Source organism: Eleutherodactylus coqui, chromosome 2 (assembly GCF_035609145.1).
Source record: "Eleutherodactylus coqui strain aEleCoq1 chromosome 2, aEleCoq1.hap1, whole genome shotgun sequence".
Lineage (NCBI taxonomy): Eukaryota > Metazoa > Chordata > Amphibia > Anura > Eleutherodactylidae > Eleutherodactylus > Eleutherodactylus coqui.
In genome coordinates, this window is record NC_089838.1 from 196523017 (window position 1) to 196541794 (window position 18778).

At 45.2% G+C, this 18778-nt stretch overlaps 1 protein-coding gene across 1 annotated transcript; it reads right to left on the bottom strand.

Moving 5' to 3' along the window:
- Positions 1-691: 691 nt before the first annotated feature.
- SMKR1 (small lysine rich protein 1) lies at positions 692-14365 on the bottom strand. Its single transcript, XM_066589322.1, has 3 exons — positions 14338-14365; positions 12930-13018; positions 692-1074 (listed from the first exon to the last, which is right to left on the bottom strand). The coding sequence occupies exons 1-3, from the start codon at positions 14363-14365 to the stop codon at positions 835-837; spliced, it is 357 nt and encodes a 118-aa protein (XP_066445419.1). The 3' UTR covers positions 692-834.
- Positions 14366-18778: the final 4413 nt, after the last annotated feature.

The following is an 18778-nucleotide window of genomic DNA, read 5'->3' on the forward strand; positions in this document are numbered from 1 at the left end:
GATTTATATACTCGGGTGACACCTGATCTCGCCAGCCACTCACTGCAGGGGGGTGGTATAGGGCTTGAACATTGCAGGGGGAAGTTGTAATGCCTTCCCTGTCTTTCTATTGGCCAGAAAAGCGCGCTAACGTCTCAAAGATGAAAGTGAAAGTAACTCGAACATCGCGTGGTACTCGTCTCGAGTAACGAGCATCTCGAACACGCTAACACTCGAACGAGTATCAAGCTCGGACGAGTACGTTCGCTCATCTCTAATATTAACCCATATGGTTCTGTCCTGGTTTCCATCCTTATGCAGTTTTCAGCATAGAAGACGGAAACTAGGATGCAATCAATGTAGTCTGAAAAGATCCTAAGTGTGGCTTCTGTTCTGGTGAACTTTCTGCTAACCTGGTTTTACAGGACAGCCATTCATGTGAATGGCCATCCTGTAGTACGGTACTACAAGTGTACATCTGGCTGTGCCTTCCCCCAGTGAAGGTAGCAGATTGCCTGAGGTGCGGACAGCCCCACATTCTGAGAGAGGTTCGATATGTTGGTGCAGCCACACATATTAAAAGTTTTAGAGCATTGGTTTTCACTCCTTTTTTGTCTTTACTCATTCACTGAAATCATTTTTTTCCACTTATGGTAGATTGTCTTTATATCATTATATTGATGTTAAGTCACACATTTACAGCTATGCATAGTTTGGTAATTCCCCACATTTTTAATGTTCTCAGGTAGTTCTCAAAAAATTGGGGGCATTAATATTAACAGCTAATTCCTCTAGGCATAGGGTTCTAGTATTTGGCACTAAATGCTCATGAGATGTTTTAGTCATTAGTGCACACTATTTCTTTTTCTTTTTCTTTCCCTTCTTCCCTTTCTTTTTTGGCGCGCCAGACCAACTAAATCCTCGAAATTCCAAGCAGTCCACAGCATTATGGGAGATATAGTAGGCATTGAGCATGGCGGCTGGACTGAGAATGTCCACCTCAGGTTTAGGTTCTTTACTTTTCTTTGATTTCTTTGACTTCTTTCCTTTGCGGTTGGATTTTGCTGAGCCCTTGGATTTGGCACTTTTCTTTGGCTGAAAAAGTATATATAATTACACAGTATTAAAAAGATGACTATTATAATCTATTGTAGCACTTCACAACTCTGAAGTAGTCATATGAAGACTTTTAATGCACACTTAATGGGGTTTGCCGAGCTACATTTGCTTCTCTTAAATATGTTGGCTGTCACATTGTGCTCCTGGGACCTGTGGTTCTATGCGTTTCCAGAAGCACACTGTTGCAGGTGTGGTTAATCTGGCTGGCTTTGTATGGATTGTTCCAAGCAGCCAATCATCATCAATCTGTGCACATAAATATCAGCCCCTCTTATTAAAAGGTGTTGGGCATTCATATACCTTTACATCTCCTAACTGAATCTGGGTGGTAGGATGCATGATGTAGCATAACATACCATGTTTCCCTGAAAATAAGCCCTATCCTGATTTTTCGGGATTTTTGGGGAGATTTGAAATATAAGTCCTACCTCAAAAATAAGCCCTAGCTAGATTACATAAAAAAGCAATAGATTACCTAGAAGGCACGGTTTAGGTACTCCCGCTGCTCTCCGGAGGTTCAGCATGCTTGCTTTAAGTTCTCGGCTGCTGACAGAAGATCGCTTCCTGGTTACGGGATTTGTAAATCCCGCCTCCAATAAGTGGTGGCTCTGATTGGTTTATCGAGCGCTGCATTGATTGGCTGAGCAGCGCTCGAGAACCAATGCAATGGCTGTAATTGGTTCTTCGAGCGCTGCACTGATTGGTTGAGCTCGAAGAACCAATCACAGCCATCGCTTCACAGAAGTGGGGTGTATAAATTGGCTGAGTCGCCGCTTCTTTAGTTCATAAATCCTGCCTCCAGGAAGTGATGGCTGTGAATGGTTCATCAACTGCTGCTCAGCCAATCAATGCAGAGCTGGATGAACCAATGTGATGGCTGAGATTAGTTCATCCAGTGCTGTATTAATTGGCTAAGGCGTGGTCGAGGAACCAATCACAGCCATCATTTCCTGGAGGTGGGATTTATGAATCCTCCAAACAGGAAGTGATATTGTACGAGCCCTGAGGACTGCGGTGAAGTGCGCATCAAAGCTATGAAGAGGAGCATGGGGGACCTGGACTGAGCCTGCTAGGTAAGTATAATAAGGACCCCCCCCCCCCCCAAAAAAAAAAAATAAGCCCTAGTGCCTCTTTTAAGGCAAAAATTTATATAAGACAGGGTCTTATTTTGGGGGGAAACACGGTAAGAACATAGCATGTAAGGCAGAAAAAGACACATGTCCATCTAGTTCAGTTTATTACCTCCCAATATTGATCCAGAGGAAGACAAAAAAACGCTAATGAGGTAAAAGCCAATTTTCCCCATTTAAGGGGAAAAAAATTCCTTCCTGATTCCAATCTGGCAATCAGAATAATCCCTGTATCAACAACCTTTCTGAAGGTATTGATAATTATGTACAGATCTTTGTTTATTTTCTTATGTCTGCTTCTGTCCGTATGGTTTGTGGTCTGCATGCATGTAGTTTTTGTTTTTTGTCTGATGTCCTATGTCTGAACTTTGTCATATGTCTGATCCACCCATCCGATTGGTAGTCGGACGCCAGATCCATGTTTGTTTGTCCTACCCGTTCGTTGGTGGGCGGATGCCTGAGCCTTGTCTTATCTCCTTAATCTATTGGTAGGTGGGCGCTAGGGCCTTGCCTTGTCTTGGCTGTAGGTGTGCAGATGCCTTGTGTGAACTATGTCCTGTGTGTAGTTGCTGTGTTTGTACTTGTTCTGTCCCTGTCTTGTGTTTTCTGCCTCTTAGCCTCTTTTTTATCTTGGGTGAGACGGGTTTCCCTAGGTTCCACAGTAGGGTTGTCCTTATTGGGATGATCGCCCCGCTTGTAGGCAGGGTTCCGTTCTTGTGGTGCAGTTGTCTTGTTAGAGTAGGGACTCACAAGACAACAAGGACTCTTGACGAGTGAGTTGTGAGTTTATGTATTTTGCCCAAAATACTAATATCTTGTATTAATTTGTATTACATCTACCTTGTTGTGTTAGTACATTGGTAAGCATTTGGCCGCTTTATCTTGTTTTAATTCCATCAGGTGTCGCGTCAAATGCCTGATTTCATGTGTTTTATGATCTCAGTGTCCGATCGTTTTACCTTCCCTTTCAGCCTTAAAGAGGTTGCGATCGTGTAGGTCGCTGTTCCCACAGCCTGAACGAATGTTAAATTGGCCATGCAGAAAAAAATAAAATACTCACCCCTCCCGGTAATCTGCTGCCTAAGTGTTCTCCCCACCAGGTCTGTTAGCAAGCTGCAGAGTCAGCCAGTGAATGGAACATCAAGGGCTGCTGCAACCAATCACATACCTCAGCAGTCGATCTGTGAGGTCTGTGATTGGTTGCAGCAGCATGTGACATCCCATCAACAGTCTAACTTCAACCAGTAAACAGAGCGGCAGTGGGATGAACAGAGCGCCACGAGGGATGATATAAGATGGTTTATTGTATTTCTGCATGGCCAACATATTTAAGAGAAAAAATATATAACTATGAAAGCCCCTCTAAATTAGTTGACCAAGATTGAATAATATAAGTAGCTTACAAATTCACTTCCTTTACAAATCCTACGTCAGTCCCCCACTCTCAATATCCAATCCAATGCTGTCACTCATAATAAACCTAACATGGTATGTGTACAACTCCAAAACTATTTGTGCAGTCACATGACCATTGGATATGAGTTACTTTAGCCTGACACATCACCTGTAGTTGTATTGGCTACATGCAGAGCATTGATGGCACACAACCAGTGCACGATCAGTATAATTAGTGCATGGCCTTAAGCCATACTACTAGGTGCTCTCCACTACAATTATTGTCATAGTACTTTGCTCATTTTACTAAAACAATCTTATGTATGAAACTTAAAATCCTGCCCATCCAGGACAACGTTCTAGTGTGTCATGTTGAAACATTCTTAATATCTTATAATATTAGTTATAAACTGGATAATATATGGCAGATTTTCAGCAGATCTAATATGGAATCAAATCTGCTACAAAATCTGCACAAATAAGTGTCTGATTCATTTGAATGAAAATCAAGCCTTATACCAGATGTACGTTTCCATTCACGGATTTCAAATCCGTATTGCAGAAAAAAAGATATGATATATCACTTCTTTACACTGATTCAGCATTGGGAAATCCGCACAATTTGCCCCATTGAAATGGCCTAAGGCCCAGTGTCCACGGGCGGATTTGATTTGCGGAATCCACATGGGTCACCTGTGCGGAAGTTCCGCAATTCAAAGTGCCCATAGGGAGGCATTGGCAACCGCAACTGAATTTAAGCATGCAGATTTGATTTGCGGACCATTTGGTGCAGAAAACAAATCTCAGCATGCTCCATTTTACTGCGGATTCCGTGCAGACGGGCTCAATAGAAGTCAATGGGTGCGGATGATCCGCAGTGCATCTGCAAATACAATTGTAGATGCACTGCGGATTTGGAGGTTAAAATCAATTAGGGAGGTGGTGAAAAGGCTGGGAGGTGGGGTTGTGGATTTTTTTCCACACGGATGATCCGCAGTGCATATATCCGTGATCTCCTGCAAATGGTTTCCGCAGTGGAAATCCATGTGCGGAATATAATTTTTATGATAATAATTAAGAAAATAAGATACCTTTAAAAATAAATTGCTGTCAATTAAATTAAATTGTCACAATCATTTAACAACTGTAACTTCTTCATTCTTCCACTGATTGGGCTGTGGGAGGGCTCATTACTTGCGCGGCATCCTGTCGTTTGTAATGGCACTATTTTAGGGAACATAACACTTCTTAATAGCTTTTTATTCCATTTTTTCTTGGAGATGGAGTGACCAAAAGAGCACAATACTGCAATTGTGTGTTTTTTCTTCTGACGGAATTAATCATGCGGGATTAACAATGTGATATTTTCCTAAACTAGTTGTAGTGATACCAGTCTTTAAATTGTATTTTATTTCTTAATTTCTTGGATGCGATGACTGGGAAAAGGCCTGGATTCCTATGGGGTATTATCTTGTACAAAAGTGGAAAATATTTTGAACATTTTTACTGCCCATTACCCCATATTGGCTTCTTTTTCCATGAACTGTGATCATTTTGCCATAAAACATTTTTAAATAAGATATCCTATATTTAAAATAAATTGGACTTATGATTACAACATATTTGAAAAAAGGGAATCCTTCTCCTCCCAGTGCATTAAGCTGAGTGTTACTCACTAGCGGTTCACGATTTTAGCTATATATATATATATATATATAGAATAAAACGCCTATAAGTAAGTTAGTAAATACAAATAAACTTGTCTTATTACCATTCTTCTTAGCCTAAAGCACCTTGAACAATGGCTAGATTTCCATTCCTATAAAAAAACTGAAAAAAATATGAAAAGTATAAAATTGATACAAAATAGAAGCAATTTTATTTTAAATTCAATAGTTCAACTTGGATTGTGCAATTATCATGAGATCGATTGTATAAGGAAATAAAGAGCGAAAATAAAGGCAAATTGCTTAGCATTAAAGCACATTCTACCCACCATATATTTCAGTGATCAGCATCCTTGTACACAGTATATCAAGCATGACAGGGAAAAGGTGGATATTATTTTATCCTGTATATAATCCACTCCTTCCGAATGTTCATTAACAGTAATGAGTTCTATGTATTTTTTAACCTAAAAATATGTACTTACAGGGAATGTTGCATAGCAACAGCCAATGTATTAACCCCCACCTCTATACTTAGGTTTCCATGTAATGCAGTTCGTATGGCCTTACATATCAGGAGACTATAGACATAGAATGCTTGCTGCCTTATACTAAAACTCTAAGGGCTCATTTACACCTAGATTTTGGTCCGTGAATAAGCAGTGTACATTTGAAACCCCCAAGAAGTGACCCCATTTTGGAAACCAGACCTCTCGGTGAATTCATCGAGAGGTATAAGTGAGCGTTTTGACCCCACAAGTGTTTTATGAATTTTTTTAACATTTTAATTTGAAAACAAAAAATGTTAATTTTTCCAGGAATATGTAGGGGCAATAAGATGGAAAACACCCCTTGATGTGTTACGCAATTTCTCCTGCAGCGGAATTCGACCTGATGCCCGCAGTTTTCTCTTTTGCTGCTGATGTGCCAGCCGATGCGCAGTACAGAGGACGCCACACCGTCGCTACGGTGATGACACGGCTGCCGCAACCATTCTGCAATGCTGATTTCAGAATGGTCATGGGACAGACGGCTTCCATTGACTTCAATGAAAGCCAGACGTGCGTAGCCCGCACAAAATCGCAGCATGCTGCGATATCTCCCCCGTGAGTGGAAAATCGCAATCATTTTCCGCTCGTGGGCAGGAAATCGCAATTTGCCATTGCATGCTATGGGCTGGATTTGCCGCAGAATTTAGAGGCAGAATCCTGTTCCGGATTTCGCAATGCAAATCCGCTCGTGTACAGGAGGCCTTAATCCGAAACTTATGGGTGTACCCCCACACAGCTCATACATTTTGACGCCATACCGTGCCCTCTTACTGGGGAATCGAAGCCTCCCTTTGAAATGTACCAGGGATTCGTCTACAGAAATGATTTTCAGGGGTTTATGCTTGGGCAAATGTAGTGGCCTGAAGTCTATATATGTGGCCCCTCCATAATGGGCATACATGTCATGTCTTTTATGTGGATGCACGGTGCAAAGTGTCTTGTCTGCTGTTATGTGTATTGCAGATCTGCAGCATGTAAGAGGTTAATGTCTGCAGGTGGCTGGGATATGTCTGGAAAAGTAACAAGTCTGTCTAGTCACGTGATGATTGAATGCTATAAATATTAGTGATTGAGAGCTACAAGTGGTTAGTCTTTCATCATCTTCAAGGGTTTGAAGTGGAGTGAGAGTTCCGGCTGCATGGGGGTACCTTCAACCCTCCTGTGGTGAAGTGATGGAAGCAGAAGAAAGGTATCCTGACGTTCCCAATTCCAGGAACCGCCTCTGAGAAGAGTGAGAGAAAGAAAAAGGAGTCCGCCGTGCAGTCGTCATTCATTAAGTAACAAGTGAGTGTCTGCGGAGTGTTGGTCCCCCTCTGGTGGTAGTCTGCATCTCGGAGTGTGTGTGTCCAGGAGTGATGCTTTACAGATTCTGTGTCCTCCTCCCTGACCGTCTGCTAAAGCTGTCCTTATCTGCTCGAGCGAGTAAGCTGTATTTTGCAAAGCCTGAAGTAAAGTTTGCCAGTCACTGTCCGTTCCCAGTGATTGAGTTTTCTGAAGTTAAATCGTGTGTGGACTCTCTTTATTTCTACCGCTAAAAAGCCAAAATCGGTGAGAAGGAACGGTGGCGTCACGAGTGACAACGTCTACAGTCCACTACACCTATACAGATAACAGCTGACCCAGCATTGCCTGGAAGAGGCCTAGCGGTGCTTTGGTGGAGTTCCGTGTGTCCCTCCGGGGAGGAGTCTGGTAGAGCCACCGTGACAAGTGCCATCTCTACCCCGTCAGCTCCTCAGCGTGGGCCTTGTGTCTCGGTTGCTGCACAAACATAGCATTAAAATGCTCTATTACCAGTCTGATTTTATATAAGTGATCATAATTGGGGTCATCGCTGGGTGGGCAGTGCGTACGGTCAGTATAATACAGGAATTTTATTATTGATTCAAAATGAGTCCTTATAGCCATGTGGAACATTGGGGTGTGGTATAACATATCTGTGCTCCAGCAGGCCCTAATGCTCGGCTTCTTAACTAGCCCCATACATAATACAATACGCCAAAATTTGTAATTTCTGATCCACCGGTTAGGTTTTGCAAAACTGGAGTTGGGGTTTTTTCAGATGAAATTCTTGGCATAAAAACTGGTTTGGGTAGCAGTGTGGGCAATAAAATCATCCGAAAAAGAAAAAAAAAAAAAAAAAAAAAAAAAAAACTTTAAAAAGTCCACCCCTCAGACCCCTGTTATATTAATCAGGGTTCTGGGGTCTGAAGTTTTCTCGGGTAATCCACTGAGCATTAGATGAACTGGGGTCCTCTAAAGTAGCAGTCCTTGGATGCATTTTCAAGGATACAGGGGGTTCAGACTTGCCTGATGATGAAGAGGATAAAGACAGAAAAGTTGGGTCCTCCTCACTAGCTGAGTGTGGCTCAGACGCCATACTATATGTAGATGTATTATGCACCCAAAAAGGCCCCCAAAAACTTTATTGGGTGGGTGATGGCAGGGCACTGAGAAATCACTGAGGTGGGATGACCAAGGGACGGGGTTGAGAACACAGCAGGCACTTTTTCTTTTAAACACAGACAGATACCCTGACTAACCAGACATTGCCCTACACTGACCATAAGATGGGTGACTATGGAACGGGAACACTGCAGGAACTATTTTTGGTTTTTTGTGTTTTTTTTTTTTTTTTTACACTGACGGATATGCTGATACTACACTGACAGGATCAGACACTACACTAACTACTCTGACTAAACTAACACTACACTGACTGACACACTGATCACACTTTGCTAACTACACTGATATACTAACAGCTAACACTACACTTATGGGCCATTTACACGGGATGATTATCGCTCAAAATTCGTTCAAATCGTGCAGTGTAAATGCAAAAAATAAAAATCGCTCCCCATTCATTCACAGGTTCTTATCGCTGACTTTCAGTCAGCATAAAAAACATCGCTGGATCGTGGGCTTGTGCACATGTGAATAAATCCATTGAAGTCAATGGGCTCCATTCACTGTGTATTAGGGCTCATGCCCCTAACCATGTTTTCACCGCATATCATGTGTGCGTTGCACGGACGTGTCATATGCGGTAAATAGTAAAAGCCCATTGACTTTCATTGACTCTGTTTCTTGCAGTGTGAACACTGCAAATCGATACGCAAGAGGATTGTAGCATGCTCTATTTCTCTGCGTTTGCATGTAGTGTGAGCCCTGTACATTGTATGGGCAGCGTAAAATACAATGATTTTAATGCATTGTGGTCAATGCTCTTATGCCCCATATTTTTTATATTTTTGTAACAATTTTATGTTTTTTAAATTTCTTGTTCTACCATTGGCTAGATTTTCCCCTTGGTGCTACCACTCTGTATCCCACTGCAGGCAGCTTCAGTGGTAGGAGCATGTAATAGCATCAAGCATAGTGATAATACTCATGGATCACAGACTGAACATGAGTCAACAAGGTGATGCAGCAACAAAATAGGCAAACACAATTATGGGATGTATAAAGAGAAGCATAGAGCCTAGACCACATGAGGTAATTATCCCCCTCTACTCTTCTTTAGGGGGCTTTCACACTGGCAATAAAATCGCATGTTTTTTGAGCAATGTGAGAGTGAGTGAAAATGCAGAATTATGAAACCAATGATTTTCAATGGTTTCCTTCACATTTGAGCTGTTTTCACTCATGCAATGTGGCGTGTCCTATCTTACTGCACTTTTTTTTTTTCCATGTTTCCCTATGGAGCCTCTTTTTATTACATCGCAAAGCACAAACGTGCGATTTTTGTGCAATGTGACACGTTTCAAACTTTACAAAGTGCTATTGACTTACGTGTTTTGGGGCAAAATTGCAGCAAAATTGCGTGGAAAAAATGCGTGTGAAAATTGCAAATGGCGGTCATGATTTTGCGAGAAAAAGCAGCTCTGACGCTCAAAAAAGTTGCAATTTTGCCGCGGCGATATCGCAATTGCCAGTGTGTAGGAGCCCTTAGTCAGACCTCATCTGGAATACTGTACCCAGTTCAAGGCAGCCGGATTTAAAAAAGACAATGACAAACTGAAACAAGTTCAGAGAAGAGCTACCAGGATGGTGAGCGGTCTGCAAATGATGTCCTATGGGGAACAGTTAAAGGATCTGGGAATGTTTGCAAAAAAGAAGGCTGAGAGGAGACTTAATAGCTGTCTACAAATATCTGAAGGGCTGTGACAGTGCAGAGGGATCAGCCCTATTCTCATTTGCACAAGGAAAGACTAGAAGCAATGGGATGAAACTGAAAGGGAGGAGACACAGATTAGATATTAGAAAAGACTTTATGACAGTGAGGGTGATTAATTAGTGGAACAGGTTACCATGGGAGGTGGTGAGTTCTCCTTTAATGGAAGTCTTCAAACAAAGGCTGGACAAACATCTGTCTGGGATGATTTAGTGAATCCTGCACTGAGCAGGAGGTTGGACCTGGTGACCGTGGGGGTCCCATCCAACTCTACCAGTCTATGAGATTATGAGCCCCGTGTGCTGTCGCACAGGACTAGAAGCTGGAATAATAAGGACACGAGGGAGGCTCTGCTGCAGCACGGCGGATGCTTCCCATATACACAGTATATATGGTGTCCAGCCTCTGACAGAACAAGTGGTATCACATTCTGTATACAGGTCTGTCCTGTATCGTATCTCAGCCCCACCCCAAGGGCCCGCAACGGAACGGCAGTACCAGGCACAGCCAGGCCCCAGATGTGGCACTGTTTCTGGGAAAACAGCAAGCCCTATTTTATTATAGTCCTAGACGAACTCTGAGACTACAACCCAAAGCAGCGCTGCCGCACAGCCTCCACCAGTGCGCAAACAATTATCTACACTAGTTGCCCCTTCTAACCTGCCTACATTGGGGAAAATTAGAGGCACGCTGCGACAAATTCTGCTTAACTCTTAGCTTTGAAGAGAAGCCCAGGAGCGAGAAGAGTGAGCGTGGTCAGAGGTGAATCATTGCATCCATCTCATAGATCAGGGCTTCTCAAAATGTGTCTACTTAATAGCTGTGAGACTTAATAGCTATCTACAAACATCTGAAGGGCTGTCACAGTGCAGAGGGATCAGCCCTATTCTCATTTGTACAAGACTAGAATCAATGGGATGAAACTGAAAGGGAGGAGACAAAGATTAGATATTAGAAAAAAAACTTTCTGACAGTGCGGGTGATCAATGAGTGGAACAGGTTACCACAGGAGGTGGCGAGTTTTCCTTCAATGGAAGTGTTCAAACAAAGGCTGGACAGACATCAGTCTGGGATGATTTAGTGATCCTGCCCTGAGCAGGGGGTTGGACCCGATGACCCTGGAGGTCCCTTCCAGCTCTACCAGTCTATGATTCCATGATCTGAGCTAGTCAGAACTGAGATCACATGATCATCTGAGGAAAAAGAGGCCAGGAGTTTCAGTCGGAAAAAATGAATGACCAAGGTATCAAGAGCCGATCGCAGTGGGATTCTGCGGCCTACTTGCTAGGATGATGTTGGTGCAGATAGTACACTTTATTTACATAGCCGAGTGGCACAATGTCTCATTTATTCATCTGGTACTAGTTTGTGATAAATATATAGTTTTTTGTTGTGCAGGGCCGCATTCGCAGCTGCCGCCGCCTGATTTTCTTCCCGTTGACCTGTGTTTAAAACTCTGCATAGCAACACAATATCCATAGTGGCCAGAGTGCTCACATTTCTGTTTCCCCAGAATAGGTCATCCATAGTTGATTGGCAGGGGTCAGACCCTCCGTCCTGCTGTCGGTGCACCCAAGCCAGACATCCGCATTGGGGGCGGGTCCAAACGTGTTATAAAATGCTTCGTTCCCATTGATTAGAATAGGCGTGATGCCTTCTATTACCGCGATTCCTTGAAAATAGGACCTACCCCAATAATAAGCCCTACCTTCATTTCTGGGGGGCTTGGAAAATAAGCCCTAGATACACAATGTGAAAAAAATGTAATGCTCACCTCACAGCCGGCGCCTGTGTCCCCGCAATGATCTTCCAGGCGCTGCAGCAGGCTGCTGTGTAATCCTCCCCACTGTCAGAGGATTCTCTCTCTGGTAAACGGGGCTTTGAGTTCCCCCTTCTTCAGCAAGTGAGCGCTGTGATTGGACTGAGTGCCAGCCAATCAGAGCCGGCACTCGATTATTCACAGCCGTTCAGTGAATGACATCACTGATTAGCTGATATTGGTTCATAGAGCACCGGCTCTGATTGTCAGGCACTCAATCCAATCACAGCGCTCACTTGCTGAAGCCGGGGGAACTCAAAGCCCCGTTTACCAGAGAGAGAGAATCCTCTGACAGCGGGGAGGATTACACAGCAGCCTGCCACAGCACCTGGGAGATCATTGCGGGGACGCAGAGGCCAACTGCGAGGCGAGTATGCGCCCCTTCCTTCCAAAAATAAGACACTGTGCCTCTTTTTGGGGCAAAATTTAATATAAGACAGTGTCCTATTTTCAGGGAAACATGGTATGCTTCCTGCTAGGACTGCAATGAGGGGACAAAAGTCTAAAGGAAAGCATTGTGAAGCCTTCTATTACACTTCAGCCTCCAACCCCAATGCAGATGTCTGGTTGGCTGAGAGCGGGCCGGAGGATCAGATGATTGGCGCAGATCCCGGGCAGCAGACCCCTGCTGATCAACTATTGATAACCTATCCTGAGGAGAAGCCATAGTAAGGCTCCTTCTAGAACTGCAGTATTACATGGCACTATGTCACCCGGATCCTCCGCTCCTAGGACACTCAGGTGCCAGCTTACCACTATGGATACCATTACAGGGAACTCAAGGAACAGTTTCAAGATGTTCTGCAATTAAGTTGGGCATCAAATGTCAGTGTCAGTCACCAGGGGCACACAGCCAGACGGGGCCGGTGGGGCCACACAGCGAGACGGGGCCGGTGGGGCCACACAGTGACTAGGGGCCGGTGGGGGCACACAGCGAGAAGAGCTGGTGGGGGGCACACAGTGAGAAGAGCTGGTGGGGGGCACACAGCGACACCCACGAGAACAGGGCAGATACTCCAGTGTGCGCTTTGTGACTGATAACTGGGGAAGACAGGCGCCATTCTGTAGTGGTAGAATGTGAGTGCAGCTGCTCACCAGGCGGCGCTCCAGGCTCGGTGTCTCCGGTGGTTTGGTTATGGCTCTTCCTTCGGGACGCAGCACTGCTGCCTTAGCTATGACGGTTGCTTAGCGTGGAATGGTTGCCGTGGTGACGAGTAATCCCGCCTACATGACGTGACGCATCCAGGACACAGGGTCACGTGAGTAACCGCCCTATGGGCGAGGGTTTTACCACGGGAGAGGCGGGGGTTAGGCTACAGCTATCATGTGACACGCTCCGTGTCTGCCCGGCAGAGCAGTGTGGTCTAGGGGCTCGTTCACAAGTATTTGCTCCTCAGTGACCGGCGCTCATTGCTGTCGGTTCGTTCACATGAGCGGATTTTTTCATGCGATGTTCAATCGTGTGAAAAAAAAATCCGGGGCCGGCCCTATTGCCTTGATATAAATACGCAATGAACATGCAGGAAAAGCCACGTGGGCCCTTCTGCATAAATATGTACTGCGCACAGAAACCCGCAGGAGCGGCTGACAGACGAGGCATATGGTATAAATGCGCAGCGTGTGAACGAGCCCCGTGCGCTGTGGTGCAGGACTACAAGCTGGCGTAATGATGACACAAGGGAGGCTCTGCTGCAGCACGGCGGATGCTTCCCGTATACACAGTATATATGGTGTCCAGCCTCGGACAGAACGAGTTGTATCACATTCTGTATACAGGCCTGTCCTGTATCGTATCTCAGCCCCAACCCAAGGGCCCGCAGCTCAATGGCAGTACCAGGCACAGCCAGGCCCCAGATGTGGCGCTGTTTCTGAAAAACAGCAAGTCCCATTTTATTCTAGTCCTAGACGAACTCTGAGACTATGACCCAAAGCAGCGCTGTCGCACAGCCTCCACCGGCGCGCATAGTTACCTCCAATAGTTGCCCCTTCTAACCTGCCTACATTGGGGAAAATTAGAGGCACGCTGCGACAAATTTTGCTTACCTCTTAGGGTTGAAGAGAAGCCCAGGAGCGAGAAGAGTGAGCGTGGTCAGAGGTGAATCATTGCATCAATTGCATAGATCAGGGCTTCTCAAAATGTGTCTCCTCGGGCCTCACTAACCCGTCCATGGTGATGCCAAGACCTCACTGGAGAATAACTACTACCATGTAGTGTCAAATACCACTCTCTGTAGTGCCCACCAGATACCATAACACTGCGACATTTACTCCAGCAGCCCAGCATACCCGCCCGGCAGCGCCAGGCACCACCACATACCCGCCCGGCAGCGCCAGGCACCACCACATACCCGCCCAGCAGCGCCAGGCACCACCACATACCCGCCCGGCAGCGCCAGGCACCACCACATACCCGCCCGGCAGCGCCAGGCACCACAACATACCCGCCCGGCAGCGCCAGGCACCACAACATACCCGCCCGGCAGCGCCAGGCACCACAACATACCTGCCCGGCAGCTCTCACATAACACCATCCATTATTTTCAAAAGGGCTGGCGATAGCATCACCCCACGTTACGCGCATGTGATGCAAGGTCTCCCACTGACAACAATGGGGGACACTCCAAGAACGTCCGCCGCAGCTGTCAGACAGAAATAAATACTAAACACCGCGGCACATTTACTTAGCTATTCCATACCCTGGTCTAAGTAAAGTGTGAGCTAGTGTTCCTGGAATCCATGTATTAAGAGGCACAAACCTCAATACATTTGTTGCATCTGGTGGCACCTCTGTGCCACATGCAAATCAATGCCAGCTCTGAGCTGGCATAGGTTTCTGCAATAATGTATGGCACAACTGAAGAAACGGTGGCAGGCATGGGCAGAATTGGAGGAACGGCAGCGAATGCTGAGCAAGACTGGAGGAAGAATGGCAGGCGGAAACAGCAGAAGGTGGAGCTAACAATCTCATTCCAGGCAGGGTTAGCTTTGTCCACACAGAATGTCGCCACCATCAGGTACCTCTGGAGGAAGCCAAGAAACCCACATGTGCCCTGTGCCAGAATTAGTAAAAGTCAAGAACACAAAGAGGGACATTTACAGAAGGCTTTATGCCAGGAAACTGGCATAGAAAATTGGCAAAATTTGGTGCAAGGGCTGCATGTACACAATTGTGACCTTTCAGACTTCTGCACCAGCCTCGCCACTTTCAGGAAAAGTGGCAGCCTTGAAGTAGGAATTTATGTATAATTTACTCCAGAAACTGGGATGAATTATCCCAGAATTGTGAAGGCGCATGGAGCTGCCGGGGATGAAGAGCCACACCTGGGGAAATTATACGAAGCCTGGCATCAGAAACATTGGGCTTAGTAAGTTTCCCCCAGTGTTATGCCAGGATAGGCAGCCAGGCATCCCACGGAGTCATCAGGCAGTGTGGCCTATTGGGCAGATTGCTAGTCCAGGCCTGCTATGATCCAGTCTAAGAAGCCATGCAACTGCCTAGTGTGGACCATCTGCAGTGGTCCTGAGAAGGTTTCCTGAAGTTACACCGTGGCCAATGTCAAGAGAGAGTTCCTGTTAGTAATGGCAACTGCCCGAGACTTCCATTGCTACTGCCAGCAACCCTGCTCTGTACATCAAGAGACTGTAACCATTAAGGGTTGTACCCGCTGTGACTTGTAACCCTTAAGCGGTTTACCCTTCAGGGAGTAAACTTGTGAAGGATCATTCCTGCATCAGCCTGTTACTGCACCATCCTCCAGTGGGGTCCTCACCCTCGTCTGCCGTGGTTTGGCATACTGGGATGCTTTGGAAGCCAGATGAATTGAAAACCACAGACTTTATGTCCCTTTTACACGTACTGACAGTCTTTTAAACGATAGCACGAGCGCGGACTTCACCACTAAGGTAGTGTGAGGATATATATATATATTGCCATATGTTTTTTTATGCTTTATACCTATATGCAAGTTCTATTCAATTCCAAATGAGAAAAAACTTAATCTGTCGCCTTACATCAGATATTCCAAAGGCCTTGCAAGACAAAATGTATCTTGAACAAAATGTATCTTAAACACAGCAAAGAAGAATCGGACGAAGGACGCGTGTACTTGGCCGTTTTCCCAGAAGAAAGATATCAAGATGTTCAAATGTACATAACTTTCACTGTCCCAGGCCGGAAATCCGGACTTCCCATATATGGAGAATGCATGCTTGGCCGTTTTCTTAGAATTGAGTGGGTGATTCTTTGCACTGGAGTTAATTGAATACGTGATTTTCTGTACATAAGCCAGAGGCGCCGTAGCAAGATAACGGCTGTTTTCACTGTCTCAGGCCGGAAATCCGGACTTCCCATATATGGTTATGAGCCCATCACCCCCTAGTGGGGATGGGACAAAGGGTATAAGATCTCATGTAATCTGTAATAAAGCACGGCAAGCGCAGAGCCATGTCCCGTGTGAGGAATGATACCAGACCTCTGTGTGGTGTTTTTTTCTTCTTATCGCCGGCAGCGGGGCAAGTGGGGTGGGCCTGATTGGTGCTGTACTTAGAATTTTACACTGACAGTAGCCAGCGCTCGTGTAGAGCATTTAAACTGAAAGACTTGCTGCCGGCTCGCGGGCTAGCATAGGCCATGTCTGACACTCCTGAAAATGGATTACCATGAAAATCATCATAGCTTCAGGTGACAACTTTTGCAAAGCACTCACAGGGTTAAATCACTGTATGAAAGCTGTGGCCTTCTGAAAATGTGCTTTCTATTATGCAAAGTCAACTCCTTCTGTCAATATAATAAAGCAGCTAAGACGATCGTACATGGCAGCGCTTTCTCTCACTCTAACAGTGGGGCTACATGCACACGAGCGTGGGTTTTGTGCGTTGTGAGACGTGCAAATGTGAACTCCATTCCTTTGAATGGTGTCAATTACATGAGCGATTTTATCCCGCAAAGCGATGCGAAGTAGAAAAATAGCTGCATGTCCTATCTTTTGGTGTTCCTCAGTACACATTGCCCATTGAACACGGGACAGTAGGATACATCTTATGCCGTGTGATGTGCATGCGAGGTTTCACATTGAAATCAGTGGGAAACACCTGCGATCCTCTGACGCACCTAAAACACCCGCCTGAGGAGCGCCATTTCACAGAAGTGATGCAAGGCGTTTTTCACGCATCCACATGGCATCAAAATTGTGCGAGATTTGTGCGTTGCAAGACGCACAACTATGAACCCCATTCTCTTGAATTGGGTCATACACATGAGCGATGTTTTCCTACTGGGCAATGCTACGTGGGAAACAAATCGCAGCATGTGCCATCTTGTGACTGCTCTCGCATCGCAGCGCCCATTGTTCTCAGTGGGGCTGGTGGCGGCATCGCACCTCGTGCTAGGTGCATGTGATGCGATATCCGCAGCACAGGATTGCTTCCTCCCTGAAGTGATACAATGCTGTTTTGACACGAAGATACCGCGCATCCTCGGGGAATTCACATGGTGGAGAGCACGATATGGGGGTGGGGTTCACGGCATGTGACGTTAGCCATAGGGTATGTTCACATTCTGTGGCTCCTCTCTAGATTTTCTACAATGGAAAATCTGCAGCAGATTTTGGTGGAGAATGGCTGCTGGAGATTTGCCACAGAGGTTACCCTTTTTATTGTAAATTGTGACATTCGCACAGAACATCTGCAGCGTAGCTTGAGGTGCGGCAGGAAGGCCAATTCACCCACTGAATTAGTGGGATTTTTTTCAGAGAACATGAATGATCTTTTAGAAAATCTTATCTACTTTGCTGTCTGAACATGGCCAGAAAAAAAAAAATAAAAAAATACAATCTGGAGTTTTTTGTTCCAAAAAAGCTGCAGCTGGATGTTAGCTTTAAAAACGCGGTCTATTTTTTCCTTTTTTGTTTTTTCCTCCCCACTTTAAAAAAAATCATAACTCTTATTTATCCATCAACATGGCTGTCTGAGGGCTTGTCTTTTGTGGGGCAAGTTGTATTTTTCAACGCTACTATTTAATGTACCTTATGTACTGAAAATTTAAAAAAAAAATTCTAATTGGAGGGTCTGGATTCTACAGTGTGCACACTGCAGCAAACATGACATAACTTTATTTTATATTTAAACTTCTAGTTTTTTTTGCTGTACTACTTTAAAAAAAATAAAATCTCTTTGGAAAATAAAGTTATGGCTGTCAGAAGATGATGGCATAAAATACCGTATATACTCGAGTATTAGCCAAATAGAATATAAGCCGAGACAATAAGTTTCACCACAAAAAACTGGGAAAACTTATTGACTCGAGTATAAGCCAAGACAAAATGTGATTGTTCTCAGCAAGAGAAACGACGTAATCTTGTAGATCTTTGTTTTCATTAAGCCAAGACATACTCGAGTATATACTGGGTAAAAAAAACCCTCCATACTCACCTCCCAGTCTGTGCAACAAGCTGCTTGAATTCTCCCCGCTGTCATTCCCTGCCGTCCTCTCTGCTCGGCTGTGTAAGTAAGCGCTGCGATTGGATTGAGCGCCAGCCAATCACAGGCGGCGCTCGATCCAATCACAGCCAGTGCTCGATCCAATCGCAGCGCTTACTTACACAGCGCTGACAGCAGGGGATTTGAAAGCCGAGCAGGGAGATGATAGTGGGGAGAATTCTAAAGCAGCTTGATCGGCTGTGAATGATCGAGTGCCGGATGTGATTGGCTGGCGCTCAATCCAATCACAGCTCTTACTTACACAGCGCTGACGGCGGGGATGACAGAGCCGAGCAAAGAGGACGGCAGGGGGTGACAGCGGAGAGAATTCAAGGAACCCTCTGCACCACCGCCGGAGACACAGATGCCGGCTGGTAGGTGAGTATAGAGGGGTTTTTTTAACCTTTCCCTGTCTCGAGTATTAGCCGAGGGGGGCTTTTTCAGCACAAAAAAAAGTGCCGAAAAAC